This window comes from Equus asinus, chromosome 20 (genome assembly GCF_041296235.1).
Source record: "Equus asinus isolate D_3611 breed Donkey chromosome 20, EquAss-T2T_v2, whole genome shotgun sequence".
Lineage (NCBI taxonomy): Eukaryota > Metazoa > Chordata > Mammalia > Perissodactyla > Equidae > Equus > Equus asinus.
The window spans coordinates 12,377,214-12,390,129 of record NC_091809.1 but is presented as its reverse complement, the minus strand read 5'-3'; the positions used below and the strand labels follow the sequence as shown (position 1 = coordinate 12,390,129).

Sequence of the window (12,916 nt, the reverse complement as noted above, 5' to 3'; positions counted from 1 at the left end):
CTGGGGCTGGAGGAGCTGCTTGTGGGGTGGCTTCATGGCCCTACTCAGTGTGGGGTGTACACAAGGGCTTGAATGCCCACCATGGCATTTTTACACAAAAGACCGTCTGTGGATCAGAAACACACCACAGCAAAGGAAGATTGTGACGGGGTGTCAGCATCCATTCCCCCTTCTTCTGGACCCACCACACCCCACTGTCACTCTAGGAGATTTTGGGGGGAGGTCATGTGACCTGGGCCCGGCCGGTGAGCTCCAGTCCCAGGCCTTTTGCTGGCACTAACGGGGAAGTGTGGCTGCTGCTTTTCTCAAGTTTGCTAAGCTGGTAGCATGTCAGGCCATGCTGAGCCTGCTAACGAGTGAAGCCAAAACAAAGGAGGATAAAGCAAGAGATGGAGAGAGAGCAAGAGAAAGGACGAGGGAGACGGGGCAGTCCTTAGCCTTCACCTGAGCCCCTGATCCAGCCTTCCCTGCAGCCGTCTCTTCTTCTGAACATTTCAGCTTCAGAAGCCAATTCCTTTTTCTTCTTTTTCTTCTTCTTCTTCTTCTCCCCAAAGCCCCCCAGTACATAGTTGTATATTCTAGTTGTAGGTCCTTCTGCTTGTGGCATGTGGGATGCTGCCTCAGCATGGCCTGATGAGTGGTGCCATGTCCGCGCCCAGGATCTGAACTGACGAAATCCTGGGCTGCTGAATCAGAGCGCGTGAACTGAATCACTTGGCCACAAGGCCAGCCCCCAGAAGCCTATTATTCACGTTGTTCATAATAATCAGGAGGGGTTTCTGTCATTTGTAACACCATACCATCAACAGATGAATGGATAAATAAAATGTGGTCCACCCACACACTGGAACACGACACAGCTGTGAAGAGGAGCGAGGCCCTGACACGGCTGCACGTGGACAGACCTGAACACACGACGCTCAGGGAGAGAAGCAGACACAGAAGGACACACGGCGTGTGACCCCAATGATGTGAAACGTCCAGAACAGGCAGATCCACAGACAGAGAGCGGGCTCCTGGGTGCCAGGGGCTGGGGAGGGGGTGGGGGATGATGCTGATGGGAATGGGGCTTCTTCTGGGGTGATGGAATGTTCTGGAACTAGATGGAGGTGGTGGTTGCAAGATGATGTGAATGCACTCAGTGCCACTAAGCTGTACACTTTAAAATGGTTAATTGCACGTTCTGTGAATTTCACATTAATAATAATAATTAAAAGGCCACACTGCATGCCCCCCGCATGGGCCTTCTCCGGTCTGTGGTTCCACTCCCGCCCACAGCCCGTTCCTCCGGGACTCTCCAGGGAACTTTCCAGTTCTCGCCCTCTTTTACTCGGAATAATTTCCTCTCCCACGTCCGGCCACACCAAGGCATGCGACCTCCCCTGACCGACCCCTCGGCTCCCTCCATCTCCTCCCCCCATCGCTAAACGCCAACCCTTCTTCGGCTCATCCTTCCATTAACAGCAACGGGGTGGATCTTTACATACAGATGCAGAAATGCACCCTGGCACGTGGCTGAGGGCAGAAAGCAAGGATGCCGTGGATGGCTTAAATTTTTTTCTGCAGGAACAGAAGTCTGTGTAAATAGATAGGCAGAAAACAGGTGGCCCTGTGACCTCCCCAGGAAGGGAGAGGACTGCGGACAGGAGGTGGTGGCCCTGGGGACTTTAATTTGTCAGGTTGCAATTTGTCACAAAGAGTTGGCATCCATGTTTTCTTTACGGAATTTGTAGTAAGTAGTTAAAAGGGGAAAAGCTGTGTGGAGGGGCCCCGGGGGGGCGGCTTCCGGGTCCCCCCCCTGCCTTGGTCGGTGGCTTCGCACGTCACATCCCGCTCAGAGCTGCCCCAGTGCCCTGCCTGCAGGTGGGTGTCCGCGGGACACGGGGTCCTCCGCAGGGCTGCAGAGGGTCAGCTGAGGGGGGGGGCCGAAACTCTGCCTGGGGGACGTCCCCCTCCCCCGTGACCTCTCTCCCCATGGACACAGCCCAGGCCCCAGGGAGGGGACATTTAGGGGCGCGCGGTACGTGGGCACCGGAACGTCATTTTTCACCTCTATTGACTTTTCCTGATTACAAAGGAAATAAGCTTTTAGAAATTAAGCACCACGTCTGTAAATATTTCGGTTCCTTCCTCTAAAGCAGGGTCCCCCTCGGCACTGTGGACACTGGGGCCGGGTCGCTCTCCGTGGGGCCGTCCTGGGCGCTGCGGGTGGCTGAGCAGCATCCCTGGCCCCCACCCACTCGATGCCAGGTCCACCCTCAGTGTGACAGCCACCGATGTCCCCAGACGATGCCCAGTGTCCCCGGGGGGCAGGACCACCCTCCCTTGAGAACGACCACTCTGAAGGATGAGGGCATTTTAAAAACAAAATTGCAGCAATGAACAATCATTTCTTCATCGCGATCCGTGTCCATCGCGATCCGGTCTCCGCGAGTCTCTCTGACGCCTGTCACACAGACGCACGCATTTCGGGGAGCGGATGGAGCCCCTTCTTCTAGAGACGCCCCTGCAGCATCAGTTGCTCCCCGCTATTTTCACGACGAGTTCCCGGGGGGCCGACGAGGGGAACTTTGAGGCTGAGCGTCCCACAGAACCGCTGCTGGTCCAGGTAGCCCCCGATACAGATGGGGAAACTGAGGCACGGATGCGCCCGTAAGGGGCAAAGCAGGGACGTGAGGCGGGGTCTCCTCGCCCATCATGGAGCACACGCTGCCTCTGGGCGTGGCCGGGAGCCCCCACCGAGGACTGTGGCTTCCGAATGGTGCTGACTTTGCTGCCATCAGCCCCAAGACCCTCAGGTCCCCTTCCTGTCCCCCTGCGTGTCTCCTCTTCTCCGCCCTCGCCCCGGAGGCCTCGCTAGACAGGGCCCCCACCGACCCCCCCACCGCTGCACACTTAGGTTGTGTCCCATCTTTTTCAGTATCACGAATGGTGCTGCCCGGAACACCTTCGTTTCGTCCTCGTTCGGGTTCACCCCCGTCACAGTGCGGCCCCTCTCTGTGCCTCAGTTTCCTCGATCGTCGCCTGCTCACGACAGCCCACCAGTGCGGTGCCCCCCAATCTTCACACTCCTGATCGTGAGTCTGGGGGCTCAGGGGGCGCTCCTGGCTCCTTCCAGGGTGCTGGGGGGACCTGAGTCCCCAGTCCCAGAAGGAGAAAGACATGGATGTCCAGAGACGAGATGGCCCGAACCTCGGGTCTCAGGAGGCAGCGACTCTCAAGGAATGAGAACCTCGGCAAAGGACTCTGACTGCTGGTAATCTGCCGGGTCGCCTCCTGCCACCGGGAAGCTGCCCGGACGCAGGGCGCCTGACGGGTGTTGAAGTCCTGTCTCCTACCCTTTGCGTCGGGAAGCAATTGTGCAGACTCCGATCTCTGACCTCTCCGTCTGCCATCGGCCAGTTCTTTCCCGAATTTGTCTCTTTTTTAAACACCTTGCACGTGACAAGCAGTTTTCAATCAGCCCCAGAGGTTCTGATCATCCCCCCTAAGTTACCCCAGGTGACAGCTGTGCCAAACGCTTTGCCCCCACATAACACGGGCCACCATCCTCCCAGCCTCCCACATCCGTTTTCTCACTGCCGGTCCAGTAAGCAAATGTTCCCTTTTCTTGGATTTCTGGTCACAGCAAACCTTACTCTAGTACTTTTTTTTTTGAGGGAGATTAGCTCTGAGCTAACATCTGCTGCCAATCCTCTTTTTTTTTTTTTTTTGCTGAGGAAGACTGGCCCTGAGCTAACATCCATGCCCATCTTCCCCTACTTTATATGTGGGATACCTGCCACAGCATGGCTTGCCAAGCAGTGCCACGTCCACACCCGGGATCCGAACTGGCAAACCCTGGGCTGCTGAAGCGGAACGTGCAAACTTAACCGATGCACCACCAGGCCGACCCCTGGTATGAATTTTTGTATGGGGGACAACCTGGCCCACCTGGCCCTGCCACAAAGGACAGTGGGCTCAGATCACACCAGGTCTGAGTGCCCGCTCCCCAAAGCTCCTCAAAGTCCCCCCAAACGAGGCAGACGGCAGGCTGCAGAGCCAAGCTTTCTTTAATGAGAAAACAAAAAAACAAAAAACAAAAACCACAGCCAAACAAAAGTCTGGGTGGAACAGTCATGCCACAAGGCAAGGACCCCACGCCCCATGCCCCCTGCGTGCTCCCTCAGCTGTCCCCCAGGATGTCCCCTCTGGGGAAGCAAGAGGGACAGAAATGGAGCCTGGGTCCCCGGCGTCATCATGCAGAGGTCCACTCTGACCCTCGGGGGCCCTAGATGCTCTGCAGCATGCGGAGAGCGTGATGCAGGCGCTGGCGGGCATCTGGGGCACAGCCCTGGGTCCGCAGGACACCCAGCGGGTAGGAGGCGCCGGGCTGGCCCCGATCCCACACGGTGAGCAGCAACTCCTCGTCCGCACCGCTCAGCACCAGTTGAGTCTGGTCTCCACGGCAGCTGACCTGCCACGGGGTGAGGGGTCGAGGTCAAGGTGAGAAGGGTGCCCCGGGCCGGCCCCAGCCCTGGCCCTCTGGGGAGAAGGACAAGGGGACAGGAGACCGAGAGCCCCCTGACCCGGGTCTCAGCACCTGCCCCATCCCCAGGGACTCATGGGGTCGCTCTACTGTGTAGATGGGGAAACTGAGGCTCAGACGGGACTCCCCTGCCCACGGTCACCCAATGAGACCCCCGCTCTTAATCCCGTGCCCCCGGCTGGGCACCGCCTCCCAGAGCCGTGAGGACAGCCCCCCATCGGAGAGCCGGCTGCCAGGGCAGGTGCATGACACGCACTCCCGTCTGATCGGAGAGGGAGCGTTCTCTGTGACATAAAATAATAATCTTTAAAAATAACGAAAGGACTGTAGACCACTGCTTCCGGAACCCGCTTTAGGGCTGACTGTGATTTTCCAGAAACCATCGTGCCACTCAGGAAACCCTCAACCTAAAAACGTGGTTTTCCAACGAAATAGCGTCTGTCGGCTGCTAAACGCAGCGACACGCGCGGAGCATGGACCCAAACCCCCTTCTGCCACCACGGAAGGATGTTTCTCTCTCAATTTTGCCGTGTTCGTCCTCAGGTGTCAATACTTTTTCTCTAGCTGCCCCCACCCCCCCCCCCGCCAGGAGCCAACTCTTTCCTGGGGCAACCCTGGGGACGGGGGACCCCCAGCCCCCGAGGACGCCAGCCCCCGAGGACGAGGCTGCTCACCTGCACCGTCCCGTCGCTGAAAAGCAGAAGCAGCGCGCGCTCGGAGGCCAGGAAGCGCAACAGGCAGGGGCCCGGGCCGGCGGGCGGGGGCAGGTGCCCCTCCTGTGGACACCCGGCCACACGGGCTCAGGGCCGGGTGACCCCCCCCAACCCCGACCCGGCCCGCCACCTCGCCAGGCCCTCACCTCTCGCCGCCGCTGCCGCCGCCCGGAGCAAGCCAGGAGCCGCAGGACGGCCAGCTTGGCGCCCAGCGGGCCAGGCACGTCCCTCGGGGCGTAGGTCTCCAGCTTCCCACGGGCCGGCACGTAGCAGATGCGGCTGGGGACAGGGCAGAGGGCGGGCTGGCGGTCACGGCCACTTCCCCGTTGAGGACACCGTCCCACCCAGCCACGTGCCCTTCGATGGTGGCTTGAAGACCAGCTCCAGGCCGACCACCCCTCTCCGGCCGCCCAGCCTGTCCCCTCCCCAGAACTCCAGCCCACGGAGCCGAGGACTCAGGCACGTCCACGCTGACACCCTGATGGGCCCCTGCACCCGCCCTCCTGCCATCTCCCCACCTCGCCCGCGGGCTGCTCCATCCTTCTCGCCTGCAGACTGAGCCCAGATCCAGCCCCCGCCCGTCCCTCCACAGCCACCACCCCAGACCACCTCCCCCCTGGTCCCCTGTGTCACTCCGGCCTGGAAGATGGTGCTAAAAGTGAGTCAGACCCCTCCGGCCTGCCCCAACCCCACCAGCGGCCTTCGAGGCCATGACTTTGCATCCTCCCTGTCTCCCCTGTGCTCACTCCAGCCCCTGCCATTCCTGCCAAACTTGTCATACTTGGTCCCATCTCAGGGGCTTTGCACATGCTGTTCCCTGTCTCTCAAATGCTGTTCCTCATGGGCCCCTTCTCATCATTCTCATCTCCCTTGGATGTTGCTTTTCCAGGAAGCCCCTCCACAGCCACGCTGTCCAGAGTCACCTCCACCCCCCAATCTATCACCTCACCCGGTTCACTTCCTTCAGAAAAGCGCCACCTGAAATCAACTTAGTCATTCACTTCTTTAGCATTGCTCTCCCTCACCAGGCAGAAAGTGCCTGTAGGTGTGCCCAGTAAGTGTTTAAGAAACACTTGAGAAATGGACAAAGAAAGTGGGGGGGGAGAACAGGAGCCCCACGACTTACCCCCCTGGGGGGCGCAGGGCCATGTGGGTGCCATCCCAAAACAGGACACCGCTGCCCCCGTCCGACAGCTGGTAGCCAAAGCCGTACTTGCTGGAATGATCCACCCACTTGGGGGCCCAGAGTGGGGGCCGCTGCTCTCCCCGGGGGGCCTGTGTGGCTGGGCACAAAGACGAGGTGAACGGGGCGGGGGTCCCGGTGGGGCCTGGGTGGAGGGACAGGGGACGTGGAGAAAAGTCACAACCCACCCTCGCCCTGTGGGGGACGGACGGGGGGATGCAGGGGCACACGCCCCCTCTGGAAATGAGTGACTCTCAAACACTCGGGACACCCCAACTGTGTAAGGCTTTGCTTTATTCCATTTAAAAATGTCTGTATTAAAAAACGGAAATCGCTCCGTGCCCTGGGGGGTCCTGGGTCGGATCCTGGGAGAGGAGAAGGTCGTCAGCAGTAAACCTGGGGTGGCCGGGGCCGGGAGCTGCACGGGGTTGGGGGGGCAGCCGAACTCTGCGGCTTCTCTGTAAAACTGTCTTGGATGCTCTTTCACTTTTTTTTTTTTCGAGTAAGATTGGCCCTGATCTAATATCTGCCAATCTTTGTCTTTTTTTTTGCTGAGGAAGACTGGCCCTGAGCTAACATCCGTGCCCATCTTCCTCTACTTTATACGTGGGACGCCTACCACAGCATGGCTTGCCAAGCGGTGCCATGTCCGCACCCGGGATCCGAACCGGCGAACCCCGGGCCACCGAAGCGGAACATGTGTACTTAACCACTGCACCACTGGGCCGGCCCTGTCCTTCACTGTTTATTGAAAATGTTTAAATAAATCGGCTCCATTGACGAAAGACAAGCTCACAGTCCGGGGTCCCCCTTGGGCTGCCACTGGGGGGAGCCCAGGATAAGGCAGGAATCAAAGAGAAGGGAAACGGGTCCACGAGACGTCCCCTCGGGCCGGTGGGGCGTTGATGGAGGTCGAGGGGAGGAGAGAAAGAGCGCTCTCCTCTCTGGCTCTCAAACGGGACTGGGTTACGAACCGCAGAGACCCCAGACCCCGAGAAGACGAGGGTGCCCCCCCCCCCACAGAACCCTCCCCAACTCGTGGTTTCAAATAAACAGTCACGGTAAAGAAGCTCCAGAAAATTCTAGACTTCTCACAAAAGGGCTACCTTCATCGTGCTGTCATCAGCCCCCTCTGACAGGAAAGGACACCGAGGCACAGAACGGGGTGAGTGACTTGTCTGAGGTCTGAAGCCTCTCTCAGCCCGGCCCCCGGAGAGCCCCAGAAATACCCGGGGGGCCCCGGATAGGGACAGGGCTCTTTTCCTGGGATGCGAAGAGAAAGGGGCCCCACGGGCTGCCCTGGACTCCTACCTGGGGGGCCGGGGTCCAGGCAGAGCGTCAGCTTTCTGATGGCCGCGTCCACCTCCTGCCTCGGGCTCCCCTCGGGCCCTGGGGAGACAGATCTAAGTGGGGGGCTGCGGGGGGGGGTGCAGACAGGCCTGGGCCCCTCCAACCAGCCCGCCCCCAACTCCCGCATCTTCTTGTAAATGCAGGAGGATACCGTGCATCACTCCCTTTTTGCAGGTGGGGAAGTTGAGGCCGGGAGAGGGACCACGGTCCAGGCAAGGCACAGTCTCTGCCCCCCACTTGCAGACCCTCACGCCCCACCCGCAGCCCCGGCCTAGGACGGAGGTCTGCTCACCCGCCACGTCACTCCTGAGCGTCCCCTGGGAGAGCAGGTGGACGGGGACCTCGAGGCGGGGAGACCCTCTCTCCGACGGGGAGGCCTGGGGAGGGAGAGCAGGTGGGGGCGCCCCAGACCCCAGGGGGGAGGCCCTGAGGTTGGGGAGGGGCTCTGCGCTCCCCGCTTTGAAGACCACGCCCCCTCCCTCTGCCAGCCTGCTGTGGGGACGCCCCGACTGAGCACTCACCTCTCCGCCCCAGTCCATGGAGTCAGGGTGGGGACTATCTTCTCCGGGACCCGAGGCCTCGGTAGGAGTGACGGGGCCTGAGGGAGGCACGAGGAGGTGAGGGTGCAGAGGCCAGCCCCACGCAGGGAGCCAAGCACCAGGCACCCACAGCCCCCTCTGTTGTGGATGTGATGTTGCACAGCAGGTGTGTGAGATGCAGGACAGGTGGGGGCAGGTATGGGGTAGGAGTGGGGCAGGTGCAGGACAGGTGTGAGGCAGATATGGGGCAGGTGCGAGGCAGGTGAGGAGCAGGTGCGGGGCAGGTGTGAGGCAGGTGCGGGGCAGGTGTGAGGCAGGTGCGGGGCAGGTGTGAGGCAGACGCGAGACAGGTGTGAGGCAGGTGCAGGACAGGTGTGAGGCAGGTATGGGGCAGGTGTGAGGCAGGTGAGGAGCAGGTGCAAGACAGGTGTGAGGCAGGTGCAGGGCAGGTGAGGGGCAGGTGCAGGACAGGTGTGAGACAGATGCAGGACAGGTGTGAGGCAGGTGCGGGGCAGGTGTGAGCAGGTGCGGGGCAGGTGTGAGCAGGTGCGGGGCAGGTGTGAGGCAGGTGCGGGGCAGGTGTGAGGCAGGTGCGGGGCAGGTGTGAGCAGGTGCGGGGCAGGTGTGAGACAGGTGCGAGACAGGTGTGAGGCAGGTGCGGGGTAGGTGTGAGCAGGTGCGGGGCAGGTGTGAGACAGGTGCGAGACAGGTGTGAGGCAGGTGCGGGGCAGGTGTGAGGCAGGTGCAGGGCAGGTGCAAGACAGGTATGGGGCAGGTGTGAGGCAGATGTGGGACAGGTGTGAGGCAGGTGAGGGGCAGGTAGCTGGAGGACGGCGACAGGTGCGGTACTCACAGGGTGGCCTGCCCTGGGTCAGCAGCAGCCGGCCCACCTTCCGGAAGAGCCTGCCCAGAGGCCGGGGGAGGGCGAAGATGGGCGGGCTGTGGCAGGAGTGGGGCGGCAGCCGGTCCGGAGTGAAGCCCTGCGGGGGGTCAGCGGCCGGCTCATGTTCCGGCCCCTGCGCGCCTGGGCCCCCTGGGGGTCCTGACCCTCACGGGGGTCAGCCGAGATGCCCGGGCCGCCTCACCCCGCTGGCCTCACGCCCACCTGCGTGAAGAAGTCGTCCTGCAGCAGCTGCTCCAGGCTGGGCCGCTCGGCCGGGTCGGGCGCCAGCAGGCGGGCGATGAGGCAGCGCGCGGCGGGCGACAGGTGGGCAGGCTCGGGGTAGCGGCTGGCGCGGATGTTTTGGTACATCTCTGACAGGGGTGCTGCCACGAAGGGGGGGGCGCCGGTCAGCACCAGGTACCTGGGTGGGGTGGGGGAAGGAGCCGGGTGCCTGCTTGTCTCCGGCCTGGCGTCCAGGGCTGGCTCCCTCCACACTCCACACCTGCTTCCCAGCACCCGCCGCACATCCACTCCCGTCCGCTCGGCAGACGCCAGCACCTGGCTGGACACCTGCCTGCACCTGGCTCCCAGCTGTGTGCACCTGCACGGACCTGTCCACACCTGCTCCACTCATGCCTGGACCTCCCACCTGTACATCCATGACCCGGTCTGCCTGTGCCCCCAGCAGCCTCACGCACCGTCCACACCTCTGTGCGCTCTGAAACCTGTCCTCCCTCACACGTGGTCCCCCCAAACGCCCCATCCACACCTGCACACACAGCTGCACACACAGCTGCACACATCTGCTGTATATATGCTACACCTGCCTGCCCCCTCCCCCACATACTTACACCTGTCCTTACCTGCCTGTGGGGGCTCCCGCCTGCCCATACCTGGCCCCCCGGGGCCCTCCTGCTCCCCCCCCAGGCCCGGGGCTCCCGGGGTCCCACTCACATGATGCAGCCCAGAGCCCAGATGTCTGACTGGCAGGAGTGCCCATCCCTGGAGACGACCTCTGGGGCCAGGAAGTTTGGGGTCCCGCAGAGCACTCTGGGAGGCGACACAGGGGGAGCTCAGGAAGGCCGAGGCCCCCATGCCAGTCGGGGCCCACCTGTGCCCCCCCCCAACCTCACCTGTGGCAGCGGCCCCCGGGCCCCACCCTGGCGGCCAGCCCCAGGTCTCCAATCTTCACCTCCATATTCTTGTTCAGGAAGAAGTTGCCTGTCGGGGGGCGGGTAGGGGGGTGCAGGGGCGTGGGGTGGGGCTGGCCCCGGCTCCGTGGCCCCCCGGCCTCCCCCCCACCCACCCTGGACTCACTGAGCTTCAGGTCGCGATGCACTATCCGCCGCTGGTGCAGGTAGCGCAGGCCGCTGACCAGGCCCCGCAGATAATAGCGCACCTCGGGCTCCGTCAGCGTCCGCCGCGCCGCCAGCACGTGGGCCAAGGACTGTGGGAGTCACACAGGCAAACGCGGGTGAGCTCAGCGGAGCCCGAGGGGGACACAGGAGGGCAGACACACCCGGGCGGCCGCAGGTGAGCTTGCAAAGGGCTGATGGTCAGAGAGGAACACGGAGCGGGTGGATGCTGGGCTCAGGTGGGCTCAGGGGCACCGGAGGGGGCCAAGTGAGCTCAGGGGGCTAGGAAGGCACAACCAACTTCACCTGGGCCCGGGGGTGGGGGGGCCTGGCTGAATGCAGGAAGGGCCCAGGTGAGCAGGGGTGGGCTCAGGTGAGTTCAGGGGGGCCCAGCTGCCCACAGGATGAGCACAGATGGGCCCGGTGTGGGCACAGGCAGAGACGGGTGAGCACAGACGGACACACGGGGTGGATGCAGACAAGCACAGCAGACACGGAGGATACAGGCCCCCTCTCTGCCCCCTGCCCCCCCAGGCACCTTGCGGCTGCAGTACTCCAACACCATGTACACGTGGTCACGGTCAGCAAAGTGTCCGTGGAAGGCCACAATGTTGCGGTGTCGCAGGCGGCTGTGCAGGGCGATCTCCCGCTCCACCTGCGGGCACGGCCCACCGTGGACACACCCCGCAGTAGTATCCCGGCCCGGGGCACGCACCTCCCCCTCCAAGGGCAGGAATGCTCTGGGGGCGCTGCAGGTGTGGGGGCCCCTGGGCACGGACGGGCGGGTGTACCTTCCCACGGGGACACAGATGATCGGCCCCGCCACCGCCACTGCCACGTGGCACCACCTTGAGGGCAAACACGGTGCTGGTGGACATGTCGGTCAGCTTGTAGCAGCGGCTGAAGGCGCCCTGTGGGGGAGCGGGATTCACCAGCTGGCAGGACAGGTGCACACACGCGGGGACAGATGCACACTCGTGGGGACAGGTGCACACACGCGGGGACAGGTGCATACACGCGGGGACAGGTGGCCAAGCCGCTTCACACACACACACACCTGAGACGCACAGACGCAGCTCACACCCTCACACCTGGACACACAAGGCAACACTTGGACACACACGAAGGCCCAGGGGCACAGACTCAGACACATCCCGACATGGACACGTGTCGCCCACGACCACAATACAGGATCCCAACACGCGAACCGGGAGATTATAACGCATTCACGGGCACACACACCTGGAGACAACACAGCCGAGTCTACACCGCGGCACCGAGACCCGTAACACACACGGGCGCACCCCCTGCACCCCGGCACGCACAACCCACAGGCTAGGCACAACGCGCCCAACGCCGGGCCCGCCACAGAACGCATCTCGGACCCCGCGGGAACCCAACGCCGGACCCCGAACTCGCGCGGACACGCGCCCCCCGCAGAGACAGGCGCCGGGATGCACAGCGGCTGCTTGGCGCCAAGCTCGCCATCGCGCGCGCACGCCTCCCCATCCCGGCCCCGCCGGGACCCCCCGCCCGGCGCCGGCCCCCCTGGCCGCGGATTCGGGGCGCCGGGGTCCCTCCCCACCTTGCCGATCAGCTTCCCGCGCCTGTAGACGCGCCCCGAGCCCGGGTCGCGCAGGAACACGGAGACCAGCGGGCGGCAAGCGCGCCGCCGCGGCCCGGGCTCCATCCCGCCGGGGGCCTGGCGGGCGCAGGGCGCGGGCACCGGCGCAGCCTCGGGCCGGACCACCGCGCCGCCGCTCCGGGGCCGCGTCTCATTGGCCGCGGGGCGGGGGGCGGAGTCCCGAAGCGCGGGGCCGGGAGGGGGCGGGCGCGCGGGGGGCGCCGCGCTGGCGCGGGCTCCAGGGACTAGAGTGGCGCTCGCGCCCCGCGCCCCAACCCGCAGCTCCCCCCGGGGCGCGCTCGGCCCGCTCGCTCTTCCAGTCCTGCCGCGAACCGCAACGCGCCCATTTCACGGAGCGGGAAACTGAGGCCAGAGGGCTTATCTCCTCCTCTCCGAGGCCGCCCAGGGAAAGGCGGGTGGGAGGTTGGGGGGGGGGCTTGGCACGGCTCCCCCCAAAGTCAGGAATACGTGTGATGGTCCGTTTCCCCGCTGAAGCCAAGTCCCCGAGGCCCACATGATAAGGTGGGGTTTGATTGCTTTGGCACTGGGGAGCCACAGCAGGATTCAGAGGAGGAGAGAGAAAGAAACCCAATATCTCTGGGGCTGGTGGGGAGGGGAGTGTGGCCTGGGGGAGGGACCCTGGATGGGGTACAGCTGGAGGTTAGGGAGGGGTCACATATGGAGACACTTGGCAGTGAGAAGGGACAGCATTTGGGGACCAATGGGCAGACACTGGGGTTT

The 12,916-nt window shown here is 63.2% G+C and overlaps 1 protein-coding gene across 4 annotated transcripts; it reads right to left on the bottom strand.

The window, feature by feature from the left end:
- Positions 1-4,033: 4,033 nt before the first annotated feature.
- PLK5 (polo like kinase 5 (inactive)) lies at positions 4,034-12,470 on the bottom strand. Of its 4 annotated transcripts, none has more exons than XM_044753712.2 (15): positions 12,137-12,470; positions 11,343-11,462; positions 11,090-11,206; positions 10,514-10,643; positions 10,330-10,417; positions 10,151-10,246; positions 9,419-9,617; positions 9,167-9,293; positions 8,296-8,372; positions 8,067-8,151; positions 7,736-7,813; positions 6,368-6,569; positions 5,388-5,520; positions 5,203-5,304; positions 4,034-4,456 (listed from the first exon to the last, which is right to left on the bottom strand). In XM_044753712.2, exons 1-15 carry the CDS (start codon positions 12,239-12,241, stop codon positions 4,271-4,273), a joined length of 1,845 nt encoding a protein of 614 aa, XP_044609647.2. In that variant the 5' UTR covers positions 12,242-12,470; the 3' UTR covers positions 4,034-4,270. The 4 variants fall into 4 exon arrangements, with proteins under 4 accessions (XP_044609647.2, XP_070347733.1, XP_070347735.1 ...); XM_070491632.1 differs by having other exon boundaries at positions 6,368-6,524; positions 12,137-12,345; XM_070491634.1 differs by lacking the exon at positions 5,203-5,304 and having other exon boundaries at positions 4,036-4,456; positions 6,368-6,524; positions 12,137-12,347.
- Positions 12,471-12,916: the final 446 nt, after the last annotated feature.